This window comes from Stegastes partitus, unplaced genomic scaffold (genome assembly GCF_000690725.1).
Source record: "Stegastes partitus isolate 25-593 unplaced genomic scaffold, Stegastes_partitus-1.0.2 Scaffold72, whole genome shotgun sequence".
NCBI lineage: Eukaryota > Metazoa > Chordata > Actinopteri > Pomacentridae > Stegastes > Stegastes partitus.
In genome coordinates, this window is record NW_007577803.1 from 601,898 (window position 1) to 623,032 (window position 21,135).

At 44.3% G+C, this 21,135-nt stretch overlaps 1 protein-coding gene across 2 annotated transcripts in view; it reads right to left on the minus strand.

Annotated features, from left to right (window-relative positions):
* Positions 1-30: 30 nt before the first annotated feature.
* Positions 31-21,135, minus strand: part of LOC103353460 (PQ-loop repeat-containing protein 1) — a 56,092-nt gene continuing 34,987 nt past the window's right edge. For both annotated transcript variants that reach the window (XM_008276451.1, XM_008276452.1), the window contains exon 5: positions 31-4,262. In XM_008276451.1, coding sequence (XP_008274673.1) covers positions 4,088-4,262 — 175 coding nt within the window. In that variant the 3' untranslated portion in view covers positions 31-4,087. The remainder of the gene's footprint in view (positions 4,263-21,135) is intronic.

Consider the following 21,135-nt stretch of genomic DNA (forward strand, 5'->3'; position numbering starts at 1 on the left):
TTCATTTCACAGTAACAACACAGAACTGCGTAGTGGAAGATAAATAGTTTATATCTGAGAAAATGAAATGACAAACGTTTGGCATTCACACATTCTCCGTTATACAGTAACATCTATTTGGACAGTAACAGTTTTTCATATTGTTTGCATGCCTGATGTCTCAGGTGTGCATCACAGTGTCACATGATGTTTGGTTCACTCACTTCTGATTGTGGTTAAAAGCATATAACCTGCAGAAAGGACATTTAAACTGAAATCACAGGACATTTGGTGTCGCCAGCTGTTAATCCAAATTTTATGTCAAGATAAAAAAATGAAACGTAAATCTTGCACCTGGTGGGAAGAAAACCCAAACCACCGACTTGTTATCAGCATCGCGGCGGTGAGACAACAAGTGCATTTACCTCAATGTGAACTTGAGGGATTATCACAACCACAACGAGCGTTAGTGTCTCCGACTGTCCTTGAGAGAGAAAGTCTATAGGGGCCTTGAATGTTCGACTAAAGCCAGCGAGGGTGCTGCTCTGGGTCTCTGCTGACGGAAAACAATATGAAGATAAGCATCTGGCGATAAGAACATATAGAATATAAAAATAATGCAACTGCAATCCTGGTGTGGAATGCAGGGCTGAGATAGTAAGACACACGCAGCTTACAATATGGCCAACAGATGTAAGATATCATGCACATACACACAGAACAACAATACTGACGCCTCTCCTGAAATGCCCCGTCTTCACAAATGTAGTCTTATGGCTCAGCGGCGTCCACGAGCCGTCTTCACGATGCAAACCAGAAGCACTGCAGCGTGTAACATCAAAACGATGCTCGCTGATGGGCAGCAAGTAGAGATTAACAGAAGGACACCGACTGGTGAATCAAAAAGGTGATTCAAAGACTTAACGCATGACTTTATGACTCAATTAAATCATACAGGAGGGGAAGTTAAAAAAGAAAAGGAACGTGCACCGGCTGCTGATGAGCTGCTGCGTCTCCCTTGTTTCACCCTGCAGTGGTTTTAGGAAACTTTCAGGAAACAGCGGGAAAGAGCCGCAATCACCTGAAGGCTGCATTGTTAAATTAATGTTTCAATTATAAACAGAGCTTTTGAATAAAATATGCGTGAGTTATTTTGCATTTGGGAGGCTGGACGGGATGAAGAAAGTTTCGCTGGTAGCTGTAATGATTCCCCCTCTGCAGTGTTTCCCTGTTAGACAGAGACAGCGTCCATCTGATGGGGAACTATGTGGAAAACACTGCACATCACAAAATGAAGTTGGGAGGGAAGGATAATAAGATGATTTGAGCAAATGGCCTCGCTTGAGTCATCATCGCTGCTGATAACCTCGTTTTCTCCACAACTCGGCGGCCGCTGCCTCCAGATGACGGCTCAGCGGCGCTTCGACACGCAGAAGGAACTAAACATAAAGTATTTTGCCCGAGCATTACGTAAACCGCCCCGTGTCTAATGGAGCATCGCTGGTTGAATGACGACATTTCTGGGTTTGATTGCTGCCATTTAACATGCTATAAAAAGAAAATTAATCAAACTAAAGGAGTGAAGCGAAGGTGCTGAGCAGGAAGGGGCTCAGGAAATGGGAACGGTGTTTTATGGAGTTATTTTTGGCTTTAGGTAGCTTGACTTTCCTGAAGGGCACCGAGTTTCCTTTTATAAATTTAATTGTACTTTGGTAAACAGTCGTATACAACAGTTTGGACACCAACGGGCAGACATTTCTCCGGCTGGCAAAGAGTCTTTCTATTCTTGATTTAGGAATCTTTCTTGCAGGTCACTTCAAGTTTAGAGAATTTTTTATTTGCCTGGCACACGGAGCAAGTTGAAGTCCTCGTGGATTTGGAGCTCTGCTTTGGAAGACCGTCCAGTTGTTGAAGCCAGCGTTTTCATTTTCTCAACATCTCCATCCAGAGTTGGCCGACGTTTACTGAATCCAGTCCTCCCTCTATCTGCGCCGTGTTCCTGAGCCACCGGCTGCCAGACATACGACAGCAGACAGTTTCCACCTCCGTTCCTAACAGTTGGCAGGAAGTTCTCCTCATCAAACGCTGCACCTTGTTTCTCCAAACAGACTTTTGGCGATTGTGGCCGATTTTAACTTCGTCCGTCCTCGGCGGTTGCTTGGCTCATCCAGATGCTGTTTTTCATGTTTTCAGATGTTGACTTTAGTGAAGAGGTCACACGTGATGTTTCCTCCATGCAGGTCCTGTCTGTGCACATCCACTCCTGTGTCAGTTAAACCCTCCTGCAGCTCGTCTTCAGTCATTTTGGGTTTTTGCTTTTCCTTTCTGTGCACGTTTTTCTGAAAGTTTTCCAGCTCTTGTGTCTTGTTTTGACTTCCCCTTTAAATGCCATTTGTTAATGAGATTTAAGACAGTGGAGATTGCGAGCTGGAAGCCCTTCAACATCTCATTAAGCTCTAACAAGTCAATTAAGGCCTAATGACTTAATGTGGGAGCGTTTTACAAGAGATGCTTTTGCCACAATTACTGTTCAGTTCTTAAAATTTCTATCTATTGTTTAAGACACAGAATATCAGTCTGGACTGCAGTGCAATTTAAAGAAGTTGTTCAATACTGTTCAATCATTATTTTGACATTTTGTGAGGAGCTCAGTTTCTGTCGAGTCAAAGGGAAGATTCACAGGAAAAAAGCAGAAACATACATTTATGCCTTGTATCTTTAAACCCTTGTGATTGTCTAGGTATCTGCAAAACAAATACTTAAAAAAATTGGCCTTGAATAGTGGTTCAACATGCCCTTTCACAAAATATTCCAGAAAACTGGCTGCACTCCTGGCAGGCCAACACCCACTTAGGCCATAAATTATTGGTTCTGATGCTGTCACAGTAACGCTTCATCGACATCTTCCATAAAACTCCATAAAGTCCTTAAAAGAACATTCGTTCTGAGCCAAATCTCACTTGGTAAGGGCTTGAAAATGGGCCATTTTGTTCTTACATTTTCAAACAGAACGCTGCTTTCTAAGGAGTCAGAGATGTCAGCGGGTGATGGGTGTTAGCAGAAATGTGTTCAATAAAACATCAAGGTTAAAAAAAACTCCTGTGACTGTCATTACTCTTTTCTAAATGTGGTAAAAGAGACCACAAAAATCAGCAGATAATGAAATAATAAAACCACCTCAGTACTTAGAGGATGACATGATAAAAGCCACACATGTTCAACAATAAACAACAATAAAAGTTAGTTTGACCTGAAGTCTGACGCGTTCTTTGGTGTCTACAGGAGATCTGGCGACTGAGGTATAGAGCAAAGCATCGTGGTGTCATTTCTTTGTATACTTTGTGGGAGACTCGGATTGTTTGTCAATCGCACCACAAAGCAGAGTCGGACCCTGCAGACTGATGGCCCGTGTAGTCGCCATTACTCCATGTACATTCTGCCGCTTTCTCTTAGCGCTGGATGCCGACGGCAAAAATCGATATCAGCTGCGCAAGAACGCCAACACAAACACACACACACGGACACGCACAGACGAGCACACACGCTATGTATCATGAGAACAGTCCGGTGAAGTCGGGAGTGTGAGGCGGGAGACCCATCCGTCAGGCTGCAGCTTCCAGTGCGGCGCTACTGGTGCAGGACTGGTTGTTCCAGTTGCCATTACAGCAGCACTGATGTGCTGTTAGCGAGCTGCCAACGTGAATAATGTTTCCTCTCACAGTTCTCATGTCCACGACACTTCAGGAGTCCACATTATGATCCACGCAGTCCGAATAAATAGTAAAAAAATAAAAATGTAAAATGCACCTACATTATAATACGTAAGGCAATGATTTGTTTTTAGGGCTGAAGATGCTAACGAGGTGGTGTAATGGCACTTGGAGGTAACTTGGCTGGTTCTGCATGATACTTTTAAAGCAGAAGTTTTGAGCTATAAGGCTGAACACTAAAAAAAACAACAAAAACAATCTATTTCACTTTGGTTTTCTCCAAATTCTGGCTCTAAACTTCAGCCTGACACTTTATCAGCAGGTTGTTTTAAAAGGCTTCTAGTCCTCAGACTCATTAAAACTTATACCAAAGCTCTGGCTGTTATCTTCAGCCACGGTCAGCCCAGTTTGACCCGCGTGTCCTGGCTGTAGAGCAACACCTGGAGCAGGATGAACACATCGATCAGGATCTGGACTGAACCGCAGACCCAGAACTGAGCCGGGCTTTCGTTCATCACGAAGTAGGTGGTCTTGAAGACGTCGCCGGCCGTCCACAGCAGAACCATCTTCACACTGGAGCAGCAGAGACACAAAGAGACACAGAGAGAGTTAAAGGAGGACATTTTGGAAAACAAATGAGAAGATCAACATTAGCTTAGCTTAGCATGAGGCTAAACTGGAAACAAGGGGAAACAGCTGGCCAGGCTCAGTTCAGTCATAAACAGCTCCTCTACACCTCACAGATTGACATCATACATCTCATTTGCTAAATCTATGAAGCTAAAACTACAGGCTGGTCACACAGCCCTTAACGAAGACAGAAAAACACACAAAGCTGCAGTGGATGTTTCTGAAAGGTCGGCTGTGAATTTGCACTTTTATGGCAGTTTGTAGCTGTAGTTATTATTCCTGAGTTGTGTGGAGTACAGCGGACGGGCCGAGCACAGGACTTGGGCAGAACTTCACACTGTGTTTGGTACAAATCAAAGCAACGTTTTCAATTACAGCATTTCTAATGAATAATTATAACGATGTGGATGACAGAATCTGCACATCCTGTCCTCATAACAAGCTGTTGTTTTAATCTGCAGCTATCTTCCTGGTGCATGTGCAGTCTTTGTGTCTGCGGTACCGACAGTCCAATCAGCCACAGATTCTGGCTGCACATGGACGTCTGCACAGGGGTTCCTATAGAGCCTCGCGGACTTGGGTGGGTGATGAAATTTACATCAAGAACACCCTACACAATGTATTGACAGGCTGCCAAGTCGGTGCTAATCCCCACCAACAGATAGGACGGCACACAAAGTCTCATAAAATCCAACACGTTAATTTTACACTTATTTTGATGAAGACGCTTCGTATGAGGGAAACACTGACGGTGGTGGGAGACAGACTTTATCACCACAGCTGGCTGTTTGACGGAAGGATGAGGTTCCCAAAACAAAGGCAACGCACTAAAAATAAACTTACAACACTCTACCAGATATAGCCTCTCCCTTCATCAAACAGATTTATTTTGGTTTGGTCTGGACTAAGTAGCTGCTGCCCAAAAAACAGCAGGAGAGAAAAATCATGGCCTGAACTGACTGATCAGACCAACACAGAGAAAGATGCACACAAGAATGAGAGACACAGGGCCTGAGAAAAAGAAAAAGGCTTTCCAGAGGACACTAGTCATCCGCCAAGCCGGAGGCCTGAACCCGACTCTGTCCCCTGAAGGACTCCTCTGAAACTCTGCAGAGAGCTTTAGCCGGAGAACAGAGAGGATCCTCTGGTATCACTGCCTATTGTTCTCCTCCACTCATCCCTTTCTATCCTATTTAATCCTTCATCTATTTCTTTTTTTCCTGCTATTCTCTTTCATGCCGTGTCTTCCTTCCAATCTCTTCCTTCTTTCTGTTGCTGTCGTGGCTCATTTGCTGTCATATTTCTTTAACTCTTGCCCTTCACGCTCTCTGCTCTCACCTCACTCCTACGCCACCTCCTCTCTGCTCCCTTCTCTATTCTTTATTCTTGCTCTCTGGTCAGTGAAGTCCCATAGGCGTGAATGCAATATGTTTTTTTTTTATTTTTATTATTATTAGAGCTGACTGGGTCTTGGGATGGAGCAGAACCATCAGTCATCGGTGGGACGTACTGTACGGGTCAGACATGGGTGAGGGAGAAGGGAAAAGCAGAGAGACAGAGACAGAGAGGCTGCAGAGGACCAGCATTCATCTGGCATGCAGCGAGAGAGACAGGGCTAAGTCATCGCACCCACCGGAGAGAGGGAGACGGACCTCTGTGGACGGGGAGGAGACCTCTGTGAGGCTGCTGTGGATGCTGAGTGTGTATCGGGGTGGAGGCAGACTAATGACTACGGGGACAGCAGGCCTGCACTATCCTTCAGCTCCCCTTGCAGAGTCACATCAGACTCTCCCCCGGGCTCCCTTTGGGCCCCGATGTGGAACCGACACACTGGTGGCAAACAATCCTGCCCTTCCACGGAAACGGCACAGAAATGAGGGCAATATTACTTAAAATATCTGTGAATGTAGCGGGCAATGCATGCGGTGTGGAAATGTGATGAACAACCCAGACTGATGGAGAGCTACTGGATGGGTAATGATCGGAGCTGGACTCACAGCTGTTTGGATAGATGGGACCGTGATGTTGCACATCTGTAAGAACACACCCAGATGTTTGCTGACTGACTGTCTGATCGGGCTGATTGTTGCTGTTGGGTAAGCTGGTAGACATATTGTGTTTTTGCAGACGTTGTTCGCAGTAGCTATGATTTAAGTATTACAAACATTACTCTGACTCCGGACATCCTGACTTCATTCATTAGCAAGTGCTGTTGCAGGATTACTGGTTGCTTTTGGTGGTTTAAAGTCACAACGGCGAGTAGACCCAAGAAAGACAAACACTTGTCCTTTTTATAACATGGGACGAACAACAAGGATTGTGCAAGAGTCGCCAGAACTGATCAGGTGTTAGAATAATATAAAATCCGTTGCCAGCTTCAGGCAACCAGCTACACTTTTGGTAAATAGTCTGCACTACTATAGCACTTTTCTACCTTAGCGGCACTCAAAGCGCTAAAAACGCAAAGAACGAGCCGCGTGGTTCCTGCAGACGCATTTATTTTTTCGTGGAATCACAGACGGTGTCGGATTTAGTCTTTTAACGCGATTTATACCTGAAATGCATCAGTTTAGCTCCAAATACAGCTGAGTTGTTCCATCTCAAATCACCAGGGTTCTTCTGTTCAACCGTCATAAACAAGGAATATTTGTAAAGATATGTGAAAGTTCAGCTTCGTGTGTCAAATACTTTTAGAAGACTGCCCATCGACCCACTTTCTGCAGGTTTTTTTCTCACATTGAAGTTTGAGGCTGTTTGAATGACAGTGTCTTGGGAGCTCTTCAAGATAAAAGCCTGAAATTTCCACTTACTTCTCATGTCACTGATGTTTTCTCATTCACCCATTCACACACATTCATACACCAACGGCCACAGAGCTGCCATGCAAGGTCCATTATAGGAGCAACTTCAGCTTTAGTGTCTTGCCCAAGGACACTTTGACAGCGGAAGGGCATCGAACCACCAACCTTACGATCAGAGGCTCCACCACCTGAGCCACAGTCGCCCTTATCAAACAGACACTAGAGCGGTGGAGATGTGATAGTGGTGCAAGCAGTGGAGCTGCACCGGGACAGTCTAAGTGCGGTAAACTTATCTACCTCCTGTAGCTCCGCTAAATCGATGATAAGCACATTACATTTCTCCATAACTTCTCCAAGAGAAAAGCATCCCGCTGGTTCACCAGTGGAAAGCTTTTAATGTGAAGGAGTGACAGCGAGAAAGGTTCAGTTACCAGCTGTAATTTAAAACAGCTCCGATGTGGTTGATGGCAACGAGTCAACGTGAAAAAGGGCTGATGTCTGAAAAAACAAACACAGGACTGAAACCGAAGCAGCCATGATGAGGTAGATGCCACACGGATACCAGGACACGCTGCTACATAGAGTTTAGACACACTGGTCTCACGGTGGCGGCTCGGCTACCAGCAGCATTGTGAGCTCGGCTTAGCAGGAGGAAACCAATGCACTAAGATTTATTTGCCATCATTGCTTATCACTACCTGTGTCTCTTCTCTCTCCGGTAGTTTCTGTTGTGCCCTTTCTGCACTGACCTCCTCAGTGTTCATCCTCTGATGTCTCTGCTATCCTTTTCTCTCTCCCCTTTAACCTCATCCTGACCATCCAGGCAGACGGCTGTCCTCCCTATGCTGAGCTTCGCTGGAGGTTTTTTCTTCAGTGAAGCTTCGTGAAGCCAAGCAGCTGCTCAAAGGGAATCCAGTTGATTCGTTGGGTTTTCTAAACATGTGAAGCGCTCTAACCCGATGACCACGACTTCCTGTATGTTATGAACAGTCGCTATATGAATCAAACTGAACTGAATCGAATGATGCAGCTTAAACAGACTGACCCACGCCTACCGAGACACTCGAAGAATGCTGTTTTCACAAATATGACAAAAAGGATTTCATTTGGAAAAATGGAAGAACATGCAACTTAGTTTACACTTTCATACCCGAAAAATTACAGGAATCCAGCTTAAACAGACTGAGCCACGGCTTCCCAGACACTGGAAGAATGCTGTTTACAGAAATATGAAAGAAGGTATGAAAGGAAGAATATACTTTACAGTTTATATTCCCTTCCCCCAAAAAAGTGAAAATAATTCAGATTTCAGTTCAACTTTAAAGTAAGTGTGCAGCCTTTGAAAGCAGAAATAAAACATTCTTCCTTTTATAAATGAAAGGCTGAATTCATCAGCCACAAAAACACATCCTTGATTAGCACACTTAGATGTTTTGCTCCAACTTACTTGGTTTTGCTTGATCAGTTGCTTTTGGAGGCTTATGTTGGGTTCAGACAGACATAAAAGACTCTTTTTGTGTTCCTCTGCCACTTGCGCAGCTGTTAGCCTGCATCATTATTTCCTTACATAAGCACAAGTGATGCAATTTCTACAAAAATGCATTTTGTTTTGAAGCACTTACAAAGTATGCCGGCTTTTTTCTTATCGGCTTTAGTTCTGCTTTCAGCCGCGCGCCTTTCCGAGTTCAGCTGAAGGTGAATCCTTTCGTGATTAAGTGCTATCGCAGTCCTGTTTCTATACGTGGCCTTGAAATTAGACAGGACACTCATGAATACAGAGGGGTGAACGCTGACACTGAGCTCAGACGACAAACTTGTTTTCAACCGTCGGCGCCTCTATTTCCTTTGGAGTGTTTGTTGTCTGCGTGAACATGAGGCTCACTTTATAAAGGTGTACTTTAATGATACGGATTAATACTGAAACGCAGAGCTTGAAATTTTAGTCTGTTAAAGTTTGCAGGTAAGATTACACCCACAACTTTCACCCCCTAAATTACTGAGCAGTTTGTTATTCTGCAGTCCATTAGAAATCCTTCAGATGCTTTGAACTCTGAGCTAATGACCTTATTTATCCACATCCTGTAATCGCGACAGCTTGTTGTGCACAACTTAACAAGTTTTGCTTTAAAAAAAGACGCAGAATTTCAATCCACAGCTGGAACAGGTCCAGATGTGAGTTTTAAATAAAAAGCCAAATCACCAAACGCACGGCTCTGTGCGGTCCGACCGATCCTCCTACCTTCAGTCTTAAACACCTCAGGCTTCAGCCAGCATCAGGCTGTTTTCTGAACATCTCCCAAAGGCTGATCAAGGAGCGCCTGTTTGGAGCGCATCTGAGTCTCACTGATGTGTGCTGCTCCCCCAACAATTTAAACTTTTGGGGTAAACACTTCAGGGTTTGATTGAACTGCTCCAAAAATAAGCGTGCAAAAGAATTTAAAACCGTCATGCTTTCACTTCTCCATCTCTCTCTAAGCTGCCAGTGCTCCTCAGGGAAAATACTCGCTTTTTTGTTCCACTGAAGGCGTTTTTCTTCAGAAAATACCCTTCGCTGAACTTCACATTTCTTGTCTGTCCTCGTCATATCCTTTCACCGCGGCACTTTTTTTTTTTCCTTTTCTCCGCTGTCCCAATCAATCTTCACTTTTATTGTCTCTGTCACTGCCTTTACGCTGCTCGTCCCTTTCATATAAAACAGAATAAAGTTTTGTATTGTCATTATTCACAAAGACAGCTGCTACCGTGAACCATGACGAAACCAAATAATACAGCTGCATTTTACAAATAACGAAAAAAGACCTTTTTGTAGAGGTAAGTTTGTATAAAAATCAATTAGCAACAACAACAATAATGCAATACTGGTGTTTCTATGTAATAAACATGGAGTAAAAAAACAGTTGAGCAGTGATGTGAGGAAGCCTTTTGCACAGCTCAAAGCACCTCCACAATAATCTCTACCGTTCACAGTGAAGGAGGTCGAGTATGGAAGACGTACATTGCTCACATAAAAGTAAAAAATAAAATCATGCTTTAGAATAATGTCTGTATAAATACACATACGTAGGAAAATCTACTCAAAGTGTTTGATTACGGAGTTCTCAAGGTCCAACTCAGAAGATGCAGATGTTGGCCGAAGCTGTCAGGTAGCAGCAGTGATGGAAAAATTATAATATTTAGTCGAGATTGAGTCGCAGATGTGGCATTCAAAACAATTTACTAAAGCGGCGTCGGATCAAAAGTGCAAGAATAAATAGTTTACCTGAGCTAACGCAGAGAATCACGGACTACGTCTTAACGTAAATAATTACAATAATTATTCCCCGTGAGATTCCTGCTCCGGTCTCCGTAGATACTAGAGCAGACTTACGAGAACGCAGAGATGCACAAAATAAAGCTTTTCTGTCCTTCCCTGTAGCCAACATTACACAAAGGTTCACATCTCCTGTCGGGACTAAAACCTCCTTGGACGCGTGTTGTGGAAATGCAGTTGAACTTTTAGCTAAAAATCAGGGCCGAGGTTGCTGCACAAGAGAGCAGAGCAGCTCTCCTCACAGGAAGTAAAGATGGTGTTACCTGTACATGGACAGCCCTGATAGAGGTTGGGCACATTTTGACTATTTTATGAGCAGGTCTCACGAGACAAGCTGGGTGAATGTCCTCTGCTTGTTGCCGTTATGCAGCTTAATTACTGCACATAGGAAGCTGTCCCCATGTTATATTTTTATGCATTTAAGGGATCGATATAAACATTAGTGGTGACGTGCGCTCAGAGCTGGCATAAGGAAATAAGAAGTATAGAGGATGGATAACATTAAAAAAGATGAAGATGGACTCTCCACTCAAAGAGTCCTGAACAGGATAATTCTCTAATTCTAGCATAAACTGTGGAGGAAACGCTTTTTAAACCTTATTTGAGGAAAAAGCCACCAAACTTCTTCAAGTGTTGTGTTATTAGATCTGACTGGTGACTCCATACATACAGCTTTATCTACCGGTGACCACTGAGGCTGCGGTTATGGCTCTCTCTCCGTTCATTTAGATAGCAGCCTGATCTTGTTAGCCTGAAATAGCTGTCTGGGGGCGTTACCGAGATTACCTGCCCGTACGGATTCTGAATAGACCATTAAGAGACCTTGGTGGCTGAATTGTTGCATAAAAATCTCACCCAGTGCACCTCTAACATCACACTTTGCTTGATTTATTTTTAAACGACGTCTTTTTTGTCCTCTGTCGCCTATAAACTGTTGTTTATTCTTCATCATCCTCTCAGCCGCTGTTCTTTTATTTTGGCTGGTCTCCCTGCCTTTGCCGAACCTCACCTCCCTTTCTGCCGATTTCACCGCCGCCTCCCCCTTTTGGCTAATTTCTTTGCTCAGGAGGCAGCAAACATCATGAATAAGGATGAGTCATTAACGATGTGATTAAAGAGGGCGGGTCATCTGTACAAACCGAGTCTCTACGCCGGAGCATGGGAATGGAAACACCAGTCTGAGGTTTGCTCATCTCGCACGCTCACACATGTACTTGCGAGCTTTTCCAGACTGTTTGTCATGCTAGTCTCATGTTGGTCCATCTGACAGAGATACCATTAAAGATGGGGCTTGTGGCTCGGCTGACAGCTGATGAAAGACACACAGAGCAAACAATTGAACTTGGTCCTGAGTAAGGGTTTGAGCGTCCGCGGGGAAAAGGAGTGATTATGGTATCGATTGAAAATACTGACTGGCCGACCGCCTCTGTCCCACACGAACACACACTCGCTCACACATGAATGTGCATCACCGATTTGTGTTAAACTGAACAAATGTGCTTAAAAAAAAAAGGAGAATCTACAAAGTGAAACTGCACATTTTTTTCTTCCACATTCACAAACCCAAACAAACAAACAAACAAACAAACAAACAAACAAACAAACGCTCACGCAGCCGTCTCAGCTCAGCTCAGCCCGGACGAGCCCCTCATTGATTACCACTGACCTGACACCTTTATCTGAGCTAAGAGGCCCGAGATGAGAGAGGGAAAGGGTGAAATCGTTAACTGGGTACTTCAAGGATGGGCGGGAAAAATACGGGAGCGTGGAGCCGGGAGGACGGAGGTAAAAGCAAAATAACGACAGACGGATGACAACGTAACCAGGCAAGAGCGATGATGAATGTAGAAAGGGGTGAGAAACTAAGCCACCCTGAAAGCTGGAGAGCGACAGGCCACGAGGGGGGGAGGAGGAGGATGGAGGAGGCGAGAGGAGGGGAGGCAGTCTGATTGCACTGTGTGATGGCGGTGCCGTATGTGAGCCTGGCAGTAATTGTGCTTTGTATTGAACGAGTGCTGTCAGGTCAGTTATTAGCTCCTCTAAGCGGCTGCAGTGGACAAGTGGAACAGTGCTACAGGAAACAGGGCTGAGTGACATTTAGAAAGAGAGGCAGAGACAGGAAAGAAAAGAATGAAAAGGACACGCGTGTGTTTCGTGTAATTCACTGATTTCACGTCCCAAATATTTGCAAAGTCGCCTCGAGCATTTCTGTAAATGTCACTTTGTGAAACGGACTCTTATATGATACGCTGATTCACGTCTGAATTCGTCTACAGCTGCTAAAATCAATTACGCTATTTTGGGGTTACAGTAAAGTGTGACGCAACAAAAAACCCCAACAGCACTGATGACAACCTCTCTGAATGCTTCACTGTCAGAGCACGGCGGCGGCACCAGCATGCACGGGAACGAACATCAACAAACAAACAAAAACAAAACCGCCAACGTCAACATCGCTCCACTGCTCGGAGGAGAATTCTGTGACTGTATTATTTCTCAAATCATTCAAATACAACAATCACTGAGAACTTGTGCAGTCTCTCATCACAGAGGGTCATTTTCTGAGCACTAGTTTGGCTCACATAGGCACTAAATACTTGGAGCAGAAGTGCATCGATGTGGAGCTCAAGGTGCCAAACATTTAGCACCGCCACAGAAACAGGACCCATTTAGTTGAGGGAGCACCTTTGGTCTAAAACCAACGGGAGGCCAGTTGTGGAAGAGAGAGCATCCACTCGTAAGGTCAATGATTATCCATCACTGCACGGGAAAACTGTGAGAGTGTACGCCACGACGAGCGCAGGTGGTCAATGTTGAACTAAGAAGCTGTGATCTGTGGTCGATGCTTTGAGTAAACAGTTTGTGTCACCGATAGTCTTTGTTTTTTGTTCTAAATACATCCGACTGACCTGTTTCTGCAGCGTGGAAGCAGCCTGGCCCTGGACTCGTGTTAGCAAAGCCCCCGCGCTCTGCTGCTGTGGTGAATCCTTTATCATTAGGACCGACAGAAGTGCTGCGTTGGGCAGCATATCTAATAAAATATCAATCTGAGGGCAGACTGCCAGCAGCTTGTGGGGTAACGTCGCATATGCTTGGAGCCTCGGTAAAAACAATGGGGCCTCTTTTTTAGTGTCTTTAACATGTTTCACCTCTCATCCAAGAGGCCTCTACGGTTCTACCTGACTGATGAGGCATTTGAGATGTACTCGATAAAGTCACCCTCCAACTCACATGACTAATGGGCAATTAGCGAGCCAGAGCTCACACGGCTCAGGGGGCAAATGCTTATGAAAGCAGGTTGAACTGGTGTTGTAGACCCCGTCTCTGTTTGGAGATTTCTGTGGAGGGTGCATCTAAAACACCACTTATCGAGTGCGTATAACACAGAATGTTTCACCACCATCAACATCTTGAGTTACCCCTGGCATGGCAGCTTGATACCCACTGCTGTGTAACCCGGCAGCCCCACAATCATGATTGTAGTCGTTGGGATACCTGGTCTCACAAGCATTTACACCTGGAGGTACGTGAGTCCTGAGTGATTAATGGACCATTAGCCATGTTAGATAGGGATCTTTTTACCAAAGCTCCTAGGATTACCACCACCTGGATGACTGAGAAGCTGCACTCCGCTGGGTGAAGCTGTGTCCTGCAGACACGTCCAGAACTATTTCCAGTAACGTGTGCAACTGAAACGTTCAAACCTGTAACAGGAGATTCCACGAGTTGTTAATGATGATGAAACAATTAGCCGATTCATTAGACGGCTAAAATGAATATTTAACAGGTACTCAGTGGAATCATTTGTCAAGTAAAAACGCCAGAAAAACCGACCACCTGGTTAGAGCTTCAAAATGTCAGTCTTTATATCAGACTGTGGTAGAAAAGCAGGAAGCTGTGATTCATAGACTAAATAACTGATTATTCTCTCCACAAAAATGCTAAATAAATGTTATAATCAGAAGTGTAGCGCCACAATGTGCAGTATGATTAGCTGAGGTCACGCCTACAGAGCTTCATCGTTAGATTCTAGTCAAACACGACGTTTCAAAAGTCACCAAACAGCTCAATCTGTATTAAAGGCTTTACAACACAACAAGCAGTTTCCCCTGAATGCGCTGGTGGAGCTACATAATACCTCTGACCATATGACTGCAGTTGGCTGATTTATTGGTACACTTTATTAGAAAACATATTCTGTTCAGGCTACGCTACTGTAACTTCATTTATTGTATTCTGACCTCCGTGTAAATTGCCCAGTGCCCTCACCTTCCTACTCCAATTGCTCTGTTGGTTTATCTGTATACAAATCAGGTCTGTTTCTATAGTCTTTCATCCCACCTTCCACCTCTTTGTTTCTCTCTCTCAATCATCTCCCAACCTCCTTCAACCTGCGTCTAAATCTTCATCCCTCATTCCCGTCTCTGCCTCCACTCCCGTCAGCTGCTGCCCTGTTATTTTCTTGTCCCAGCATCCTCTGCTGCCTTTCACCTTGCCCACTGCCCAAGGGATCGCTAGATGGATGGATGGATAGACAGATGGATGGATGGATACGAGGATAAAGAAATGGCCAACTGAGGGCTGAAAGTTTCCTGCATCCACAGACAGACAGTTTGTGACTGCGGTCCAAATGTGAAAGTCGAGTCAATGTCAAAGCTTCATGCAGCTTTAACGACGTGGAACAAACTCTACAAAACACTTGAATGAGCCACTTTTTTCATTTGTGGCTGAGTCACACTGAATGTGCTGGTTTGTTGCATAAACACTCATAAAGCAGTCGGCAGTAACTGGGTTTGGGGCGGGTAGATTTGTCAGAATCTGCAGGACAGCTTCTATGACTAAAAGCCAAAACGCTGTCCTTAGTATCTCAGTGAACACAGCACGAGTTCCACGGCTGTTGTGGAGATAAATAGGCAGATGATCACAAATTAAACCCAGTGTAGGCCTTAAACTTTGAGCGGGGAGTCACACTTTGTCTGTGAGACCTAAAGAGTCTCCAGAGGGGGGTTAGACCGTCCACGTCAGAGCCTGATAACACTGATGCACAGCTCTATGGAAAGAGGCAAAGTTAAGCAGTAGGAGCTGGTGTTTAAAGCTGCCAAGAGCTTCAATAACCTCCTTCATCTCTCTTTCAGAGCAAACATACATGTGTGCATTTGGGCAATGTGTGCGTCCACACATGCTGATGTGATGTGTGCGAGTGCACATGTGTGCGCCCACACATCAGGGCGTGCGTGAGGTGATTTAGCAGCAGGGCAGCAGCTCTCCCCGAGGGGGGCAGATAGAGAGAGACGAAAATCAAAGGGCCCAGTGAGAGAGAAGCCGAGCTGCTCTTAACCCACTAATTATGAATTATGCATGTTGATCGATCGCACACAGGCAAACACCGAAAAGTTCCCAACCTGCCAGAAAAAGATGGATTCTACTTCACAAAATGAAGCGGAGGGGAGGCAAAGAGAAGAAGGAATATCGCAGCGAGTTTGCCTCGGGATATTCTAGATGCTTCTTTGCAGTATGTAAACAAGACAGAATTGATGAGATGGCCTGTTGGTGATGGCTATTTTAATATACAGTATTTGTTATAGCTCTAATCTTATGTAATCTAAAACAACGCTCTATTTGTCATAACTACTCAAACTAAAGGTCAGCTGTGACTATGGAAAGCTAAAGAAAAGCATATTATGCAAGGCTATAAAGCAATGCAATGCACTCACTGAGGAGACCCTTTAGTCACACAGTACAGACGAGGGTGGAGGGTGGAGGGTGGAGGCTGGAGGGGGATTCTTGTGCTGCTGCTAATTAACACAACAACAAAATGTGCTTTTTTTTTTAGACAAAACTAGATCTCTGAATCTATCCAATTATCATTACAAGTCAACAGAGGAATGAACAAGTACTGCGCAAAAATTTCAGGCACTGTAGGTTCTTATCTGCCACACAGCATTAGGGAGCATCTGGGCAGCCGTACAGTCATCCTACAGGACAGGACAAGAAGACAATATCAAACATACAGTCAGAGTCCTGGAGAACTATCCTCTGCAACAAGAAGCGCACGGTGATTGCATGGACCCCACAGGGGCTTGAACTCAATGTCATCAGGTCAGTGTGTAATTACACAAAGAGGTGGAAGTCAACCTGAATCCACACACGGACTCTGGCGAGCTCTCTGGGAGCCCTGGGAAAACCCGCCTGCCAAGTACCTAGAAAAAGCCCGGACCTCGGAGAGACGGTGCTGTTTAAAAGGCAAAGGGTTGATCGCACCAACAATAACATCAGCGATTCGATTTTGGTACATTTCTGTTTACTGCTCTTTGCATGAAGTTGATAGATGAATAAAAACGATTGACTAGAGCCGAACGCGATGCAAAAAACAATAAAAAGAAATCAGATTTCGATTCTTTGACAGATATTGCAATTGCACTGTGAGAAACTATTTTAGTGGTGATAATGTTTTTGTTTCTTCAAATAATGTGATTTGTTCTGCAGTCTGGACCACACAGGTCCCCGTACGATTACAGGATAGGATTTGTACATGGTGGAGCTTCTATAACGCCACGATGCTTCGTTTATATTCGTAGTTTGTGGCACTTTTTTACCTTCATCAAAAGATTACCGCTCCTATGATTTGGATATTGTCACGCTGTGATTCCGATCATATCTCAGTTCATTGTTCAGCCCTTCTATTCACTGACACCAAAAAAAAAATAGTGCAAAGCAAGATCCACATGAAGACCAGAACCAGAGGTGTCCCAGCAGAGCACTGCAGAGGTGATGAGATAATGTATGTCACTCACATCAGCTGTCAGAGGATTTAATGTTCGGGCTTATCGTTGATCACACAATGAAGATGTAGCTCCAAAACTACCCCTGCAAAAATATTATAAATCATTATGTTTAAGGGTGCACTTTAATCAGTTTAAAGCAGTGGGGATGGCTGTAACGTATAACACGACTTTAACATCAGAAAGAGGTCCTCTGCATTATTAAAAACAAGATGTAATGTATTGGAAAGACTCCTGACACACACTTTACTTGCTTATGTCACCAATAATAATGAATTCATAAGTACATTCACGTACTACACAGATAGACACCACCCCAAATCGCTCCTCACAGTAAAAGTTAAAGAGGTCTTGACACAACTTCTTATCTTGTCCCGCTCTAAGTTGTGAATGGACGTCATTAAAATGTGTAACGATTCTTACTGCTTATGACTCTTATCTGTTCTTTAAATGACTTTTTTTGGGAGAAAAATTAAACCAATTAAGAACAGAACTAACTCTCTTTAATTCTTCCCTTTTAAATAAAATACTGAATGCTAGACTGACAGTATTTCTACTGTGCATTATTAATAGTTTTAATTAGGAAAATAGAGAACTTCCTCTGCCATTAAAACAGGGACAGACCTCTCCTCTGGATTATAACAAAAAAAAAGTATGATTTTCAGCTTATAAATGCAGTCGGTGAGATAAAATGAGCAGGATGATGTTTATAGCAATAATAAATGGGATCTATTTTCTTAGTTCCTTCAGTACCGATAGTAAAAACCAATAATGTAAGAGCTTGTGGATGTTCCGGCCTTTAAAGATTCTGCCCCGGGGCTTGTTTAATACGGGGCTTCAGTAGCCGCCCCTCACCCCGGGGACAGAGGAACTGACTTTCACAACTACTGCTGTGGCGTATAGCACGTCTTTGATGATGTTAACGAGCAAATACTATTACACACTAGAGCATGAAACGCAAACACAGTGCATACATGTCTACATATCACACAAAGAGAGACACGAGTGCATTTTAAAGGTTAATCCCTGCACGTCCACTGGTTAGCTACGACTTCCAGAAGAAAACACTCACTTAAGAGGTGGACAAGCTCATAGAGACAATCTGGTGATGCTGGCGTTTTGTACTTTTATATTTAGACCTTCCTGCTGTCTTTCCACCACACCTGGCTTCATATAATAACCACGTCCATGTTAAAACTGTCAGAAATATTTAACAGCTCCATTCATAAAGACGATGCATGTGCATGTGAACGCCACGTTTTACAGCATAGGTTAAAAAAAAAGGGCTGCGAGGATCATTAACCATCATGTTTTTCAGAGATCCTCGCCGGAGGCTCATTCAGTGATGATGTGCATCATCAGCTTCTGAGACATTTGCATTTTTCTATTAAATCTTCCATCACCGGGAGGCGACAGCATGTGTGGCCACTGCTAACTCACAGGCTGTGGGCGATCTCTGGACAACACGGTGTCTGTATTACATCCCCGAGGTTCAGACTGTAGAGGCAAAGGTATGAGGAATGTGAAACCACCATTAAGCTGCTGAAGGCTCACGGTAAGAGGACCGCGACTAAACTAAAAGTAGAGAGAAAGAAACAAGCAGCTCGTGGTGACGTTGGAGGGAAAGAGAATAGCAGGAGATTGAGTGGGGGCTGAATATGCAGCACAAATGGGACAGGTCTTTATGTGTCTATAATAGTGTTTTGGACTCTATTATGTGTAGGCAGTTTGTCACATTGATGACGATAAAGAACAGTAAATTGAATCGAAAGCGACAGAGAAAAAAAAACCCCAAACTGTCTGAAGAAAGGAAGCGGCGCTGTGTTTGTGTGCTGCCACCGTCGGCGTCCCCTCCACTGTCACCGAGTGACATTGTGAAGGTTGGCAGCTTTGGCGCAGCGCTGCGAGAGGAGAATGGGACAGGAGGCGAAACAGATAAAGTTTAATGAGAGGGAAGAGGAAAAAAAAAAAACAGGCAGCCTCCTCAGGCAGCCGAGCACAGAGCGCTGAGTAATCACTCACACGACAAACACATTGTTTATATAAACAAAGCGCAGTTTTGGCGTCCAGGTGTGGCGCCCACCTGAGTAATGAGGGCTTTCAAATGCCAAGCGGGCGACGGCTTCACTCAGCGACCAAATGCTGTCGGATGTAATTCCATAAAGTCGGCGTTTAATAAACGGTGAGGAACAGCTTTACTCGTATTTTGCAAATTACAGAAATACGAGATCATACGAACAACCTGGAGATGTACAAAACAGTGAATTCACTGCATTCACACCTGCAGGCTGGTTCACTTGATGCACACTGAAGAAGTTCTGTCTTGTTTTGTGTCATCCTGATTTATCAGAAACGACCTCAGAGGTGCGAACACGAAGCCGTGACTGGTTTCTCACCGACTGGTCGATTGCGTCACCTCGCATCATTTTCAGAGATGGTTTTCTTTGAAAGGCATGAAGTAAATCCAAAGTCCTTCATCTTCATTCAAATCAAACTAAAATAAGTGATCTTACATAATAGCTCTGGTTTGTTTTAAATAAACAACAGAGGACATTTCAGTCTGTGAAGGTCTCGGTTCCCTTCAGCAAGCTTCAGGTGACGCGTTCCCTCTTCCATTATCTGGCATTTCTGCAGCAGACTCATTAACAGAGCAGTTAAGCATCACGATGAGGTTCTTCTTTCTACCTCACTGAGCTTTCTGTGTGGTGGCTTTGGAGTGAACTCACCAGAGCAACAAGCACTTTAAGGAGAGCAACCGCAGAACCACATCGCCTCCATTTATAGACCACTTGTCTTCACTACTAAACTCACTGAGATTACTTTGGAGCTCTTTCCAGCTATTTTTGGTTATGGTTCGCATTAGCGGAGTGTTTCTCCTGGTTTCCCCTCGAATCTCTTGTTTGGTTTCCTGTTTGTCGTCGTTACCTGTGGGTTTGGTTGTCCTCAAGCCGCCTTTTCACCTGTGCAGCTGAGATCCATTCACCACCAATCACACCTCTTCATTATTTAAACCCTGATTCTACACTTCAACCTATGTCAGATTTTCCAGTTGACCTGTGCAATGCTTCAGTCACGTCGGCTTGTTCCTGATGTTCTGGTGAAGCTTCTCAAACTCTCTCCTCCCTGCGCCTCAGAATCTCCTCTTGCTACCAGCCTCACCGTTCATCGCTCGGCTTCCTCGATGGGCTGCAAGACGGCCAGCCGAGTTCACAGCCGCCTCTCAGCTCGCTGTCAGTCAGCTTTTCTCCAGCCATGCCACTCACCTACAGCCAAACGCTCTCCAAGAGACGACCACCTTCCTCTCTACAAACCATCAGCTCTGACTGGTTAATAAACTCTCTGGTTGAACTGCTGCCGACTGAGTTCTGCATCTTGTCTCTCCGTCCTAAATTACCTCACACACACCACTGATTCAAAATGCTCTAACCTTTACTCTGGATCTTGTTTCACTGATTGGACTCCAGGTTTTGTACCTTCTGACTCTAATAAGCTTTTGCTGATGCCGATAGCCCTGGAGGCTCATACGTTTTAAAGTATGCATTTAATATGGACAAGCATGCAACGATAGACGCCTTATTAGTTTAAACAGATTGGATTTTTCCATACTTGTAACCTAAATTAGGCAAATTTATACACAAATGGCAATTCCACAGGATTCACTTTCTTTCTCTTGCCACCATTTATTTTCTTATCACATCAGCCATGTTTTTCTGCACCTCATCCAGTCTTTCCCTCTTCCACTGTCTCTTCCCATCACCGCTCTGCCTCTTCCTCGATTTCCCCAGAGTAGCGGTTTGAGTGTGGATGAATGTGCGCACACATGCACACATAGAAAAACTGTCAATAACGGCCAGGCAGAATAATTACCCTGACTGTGATTGAACATAGCTGTCTATGCCTCAACTCTCTCTCTCTCTCTCTCT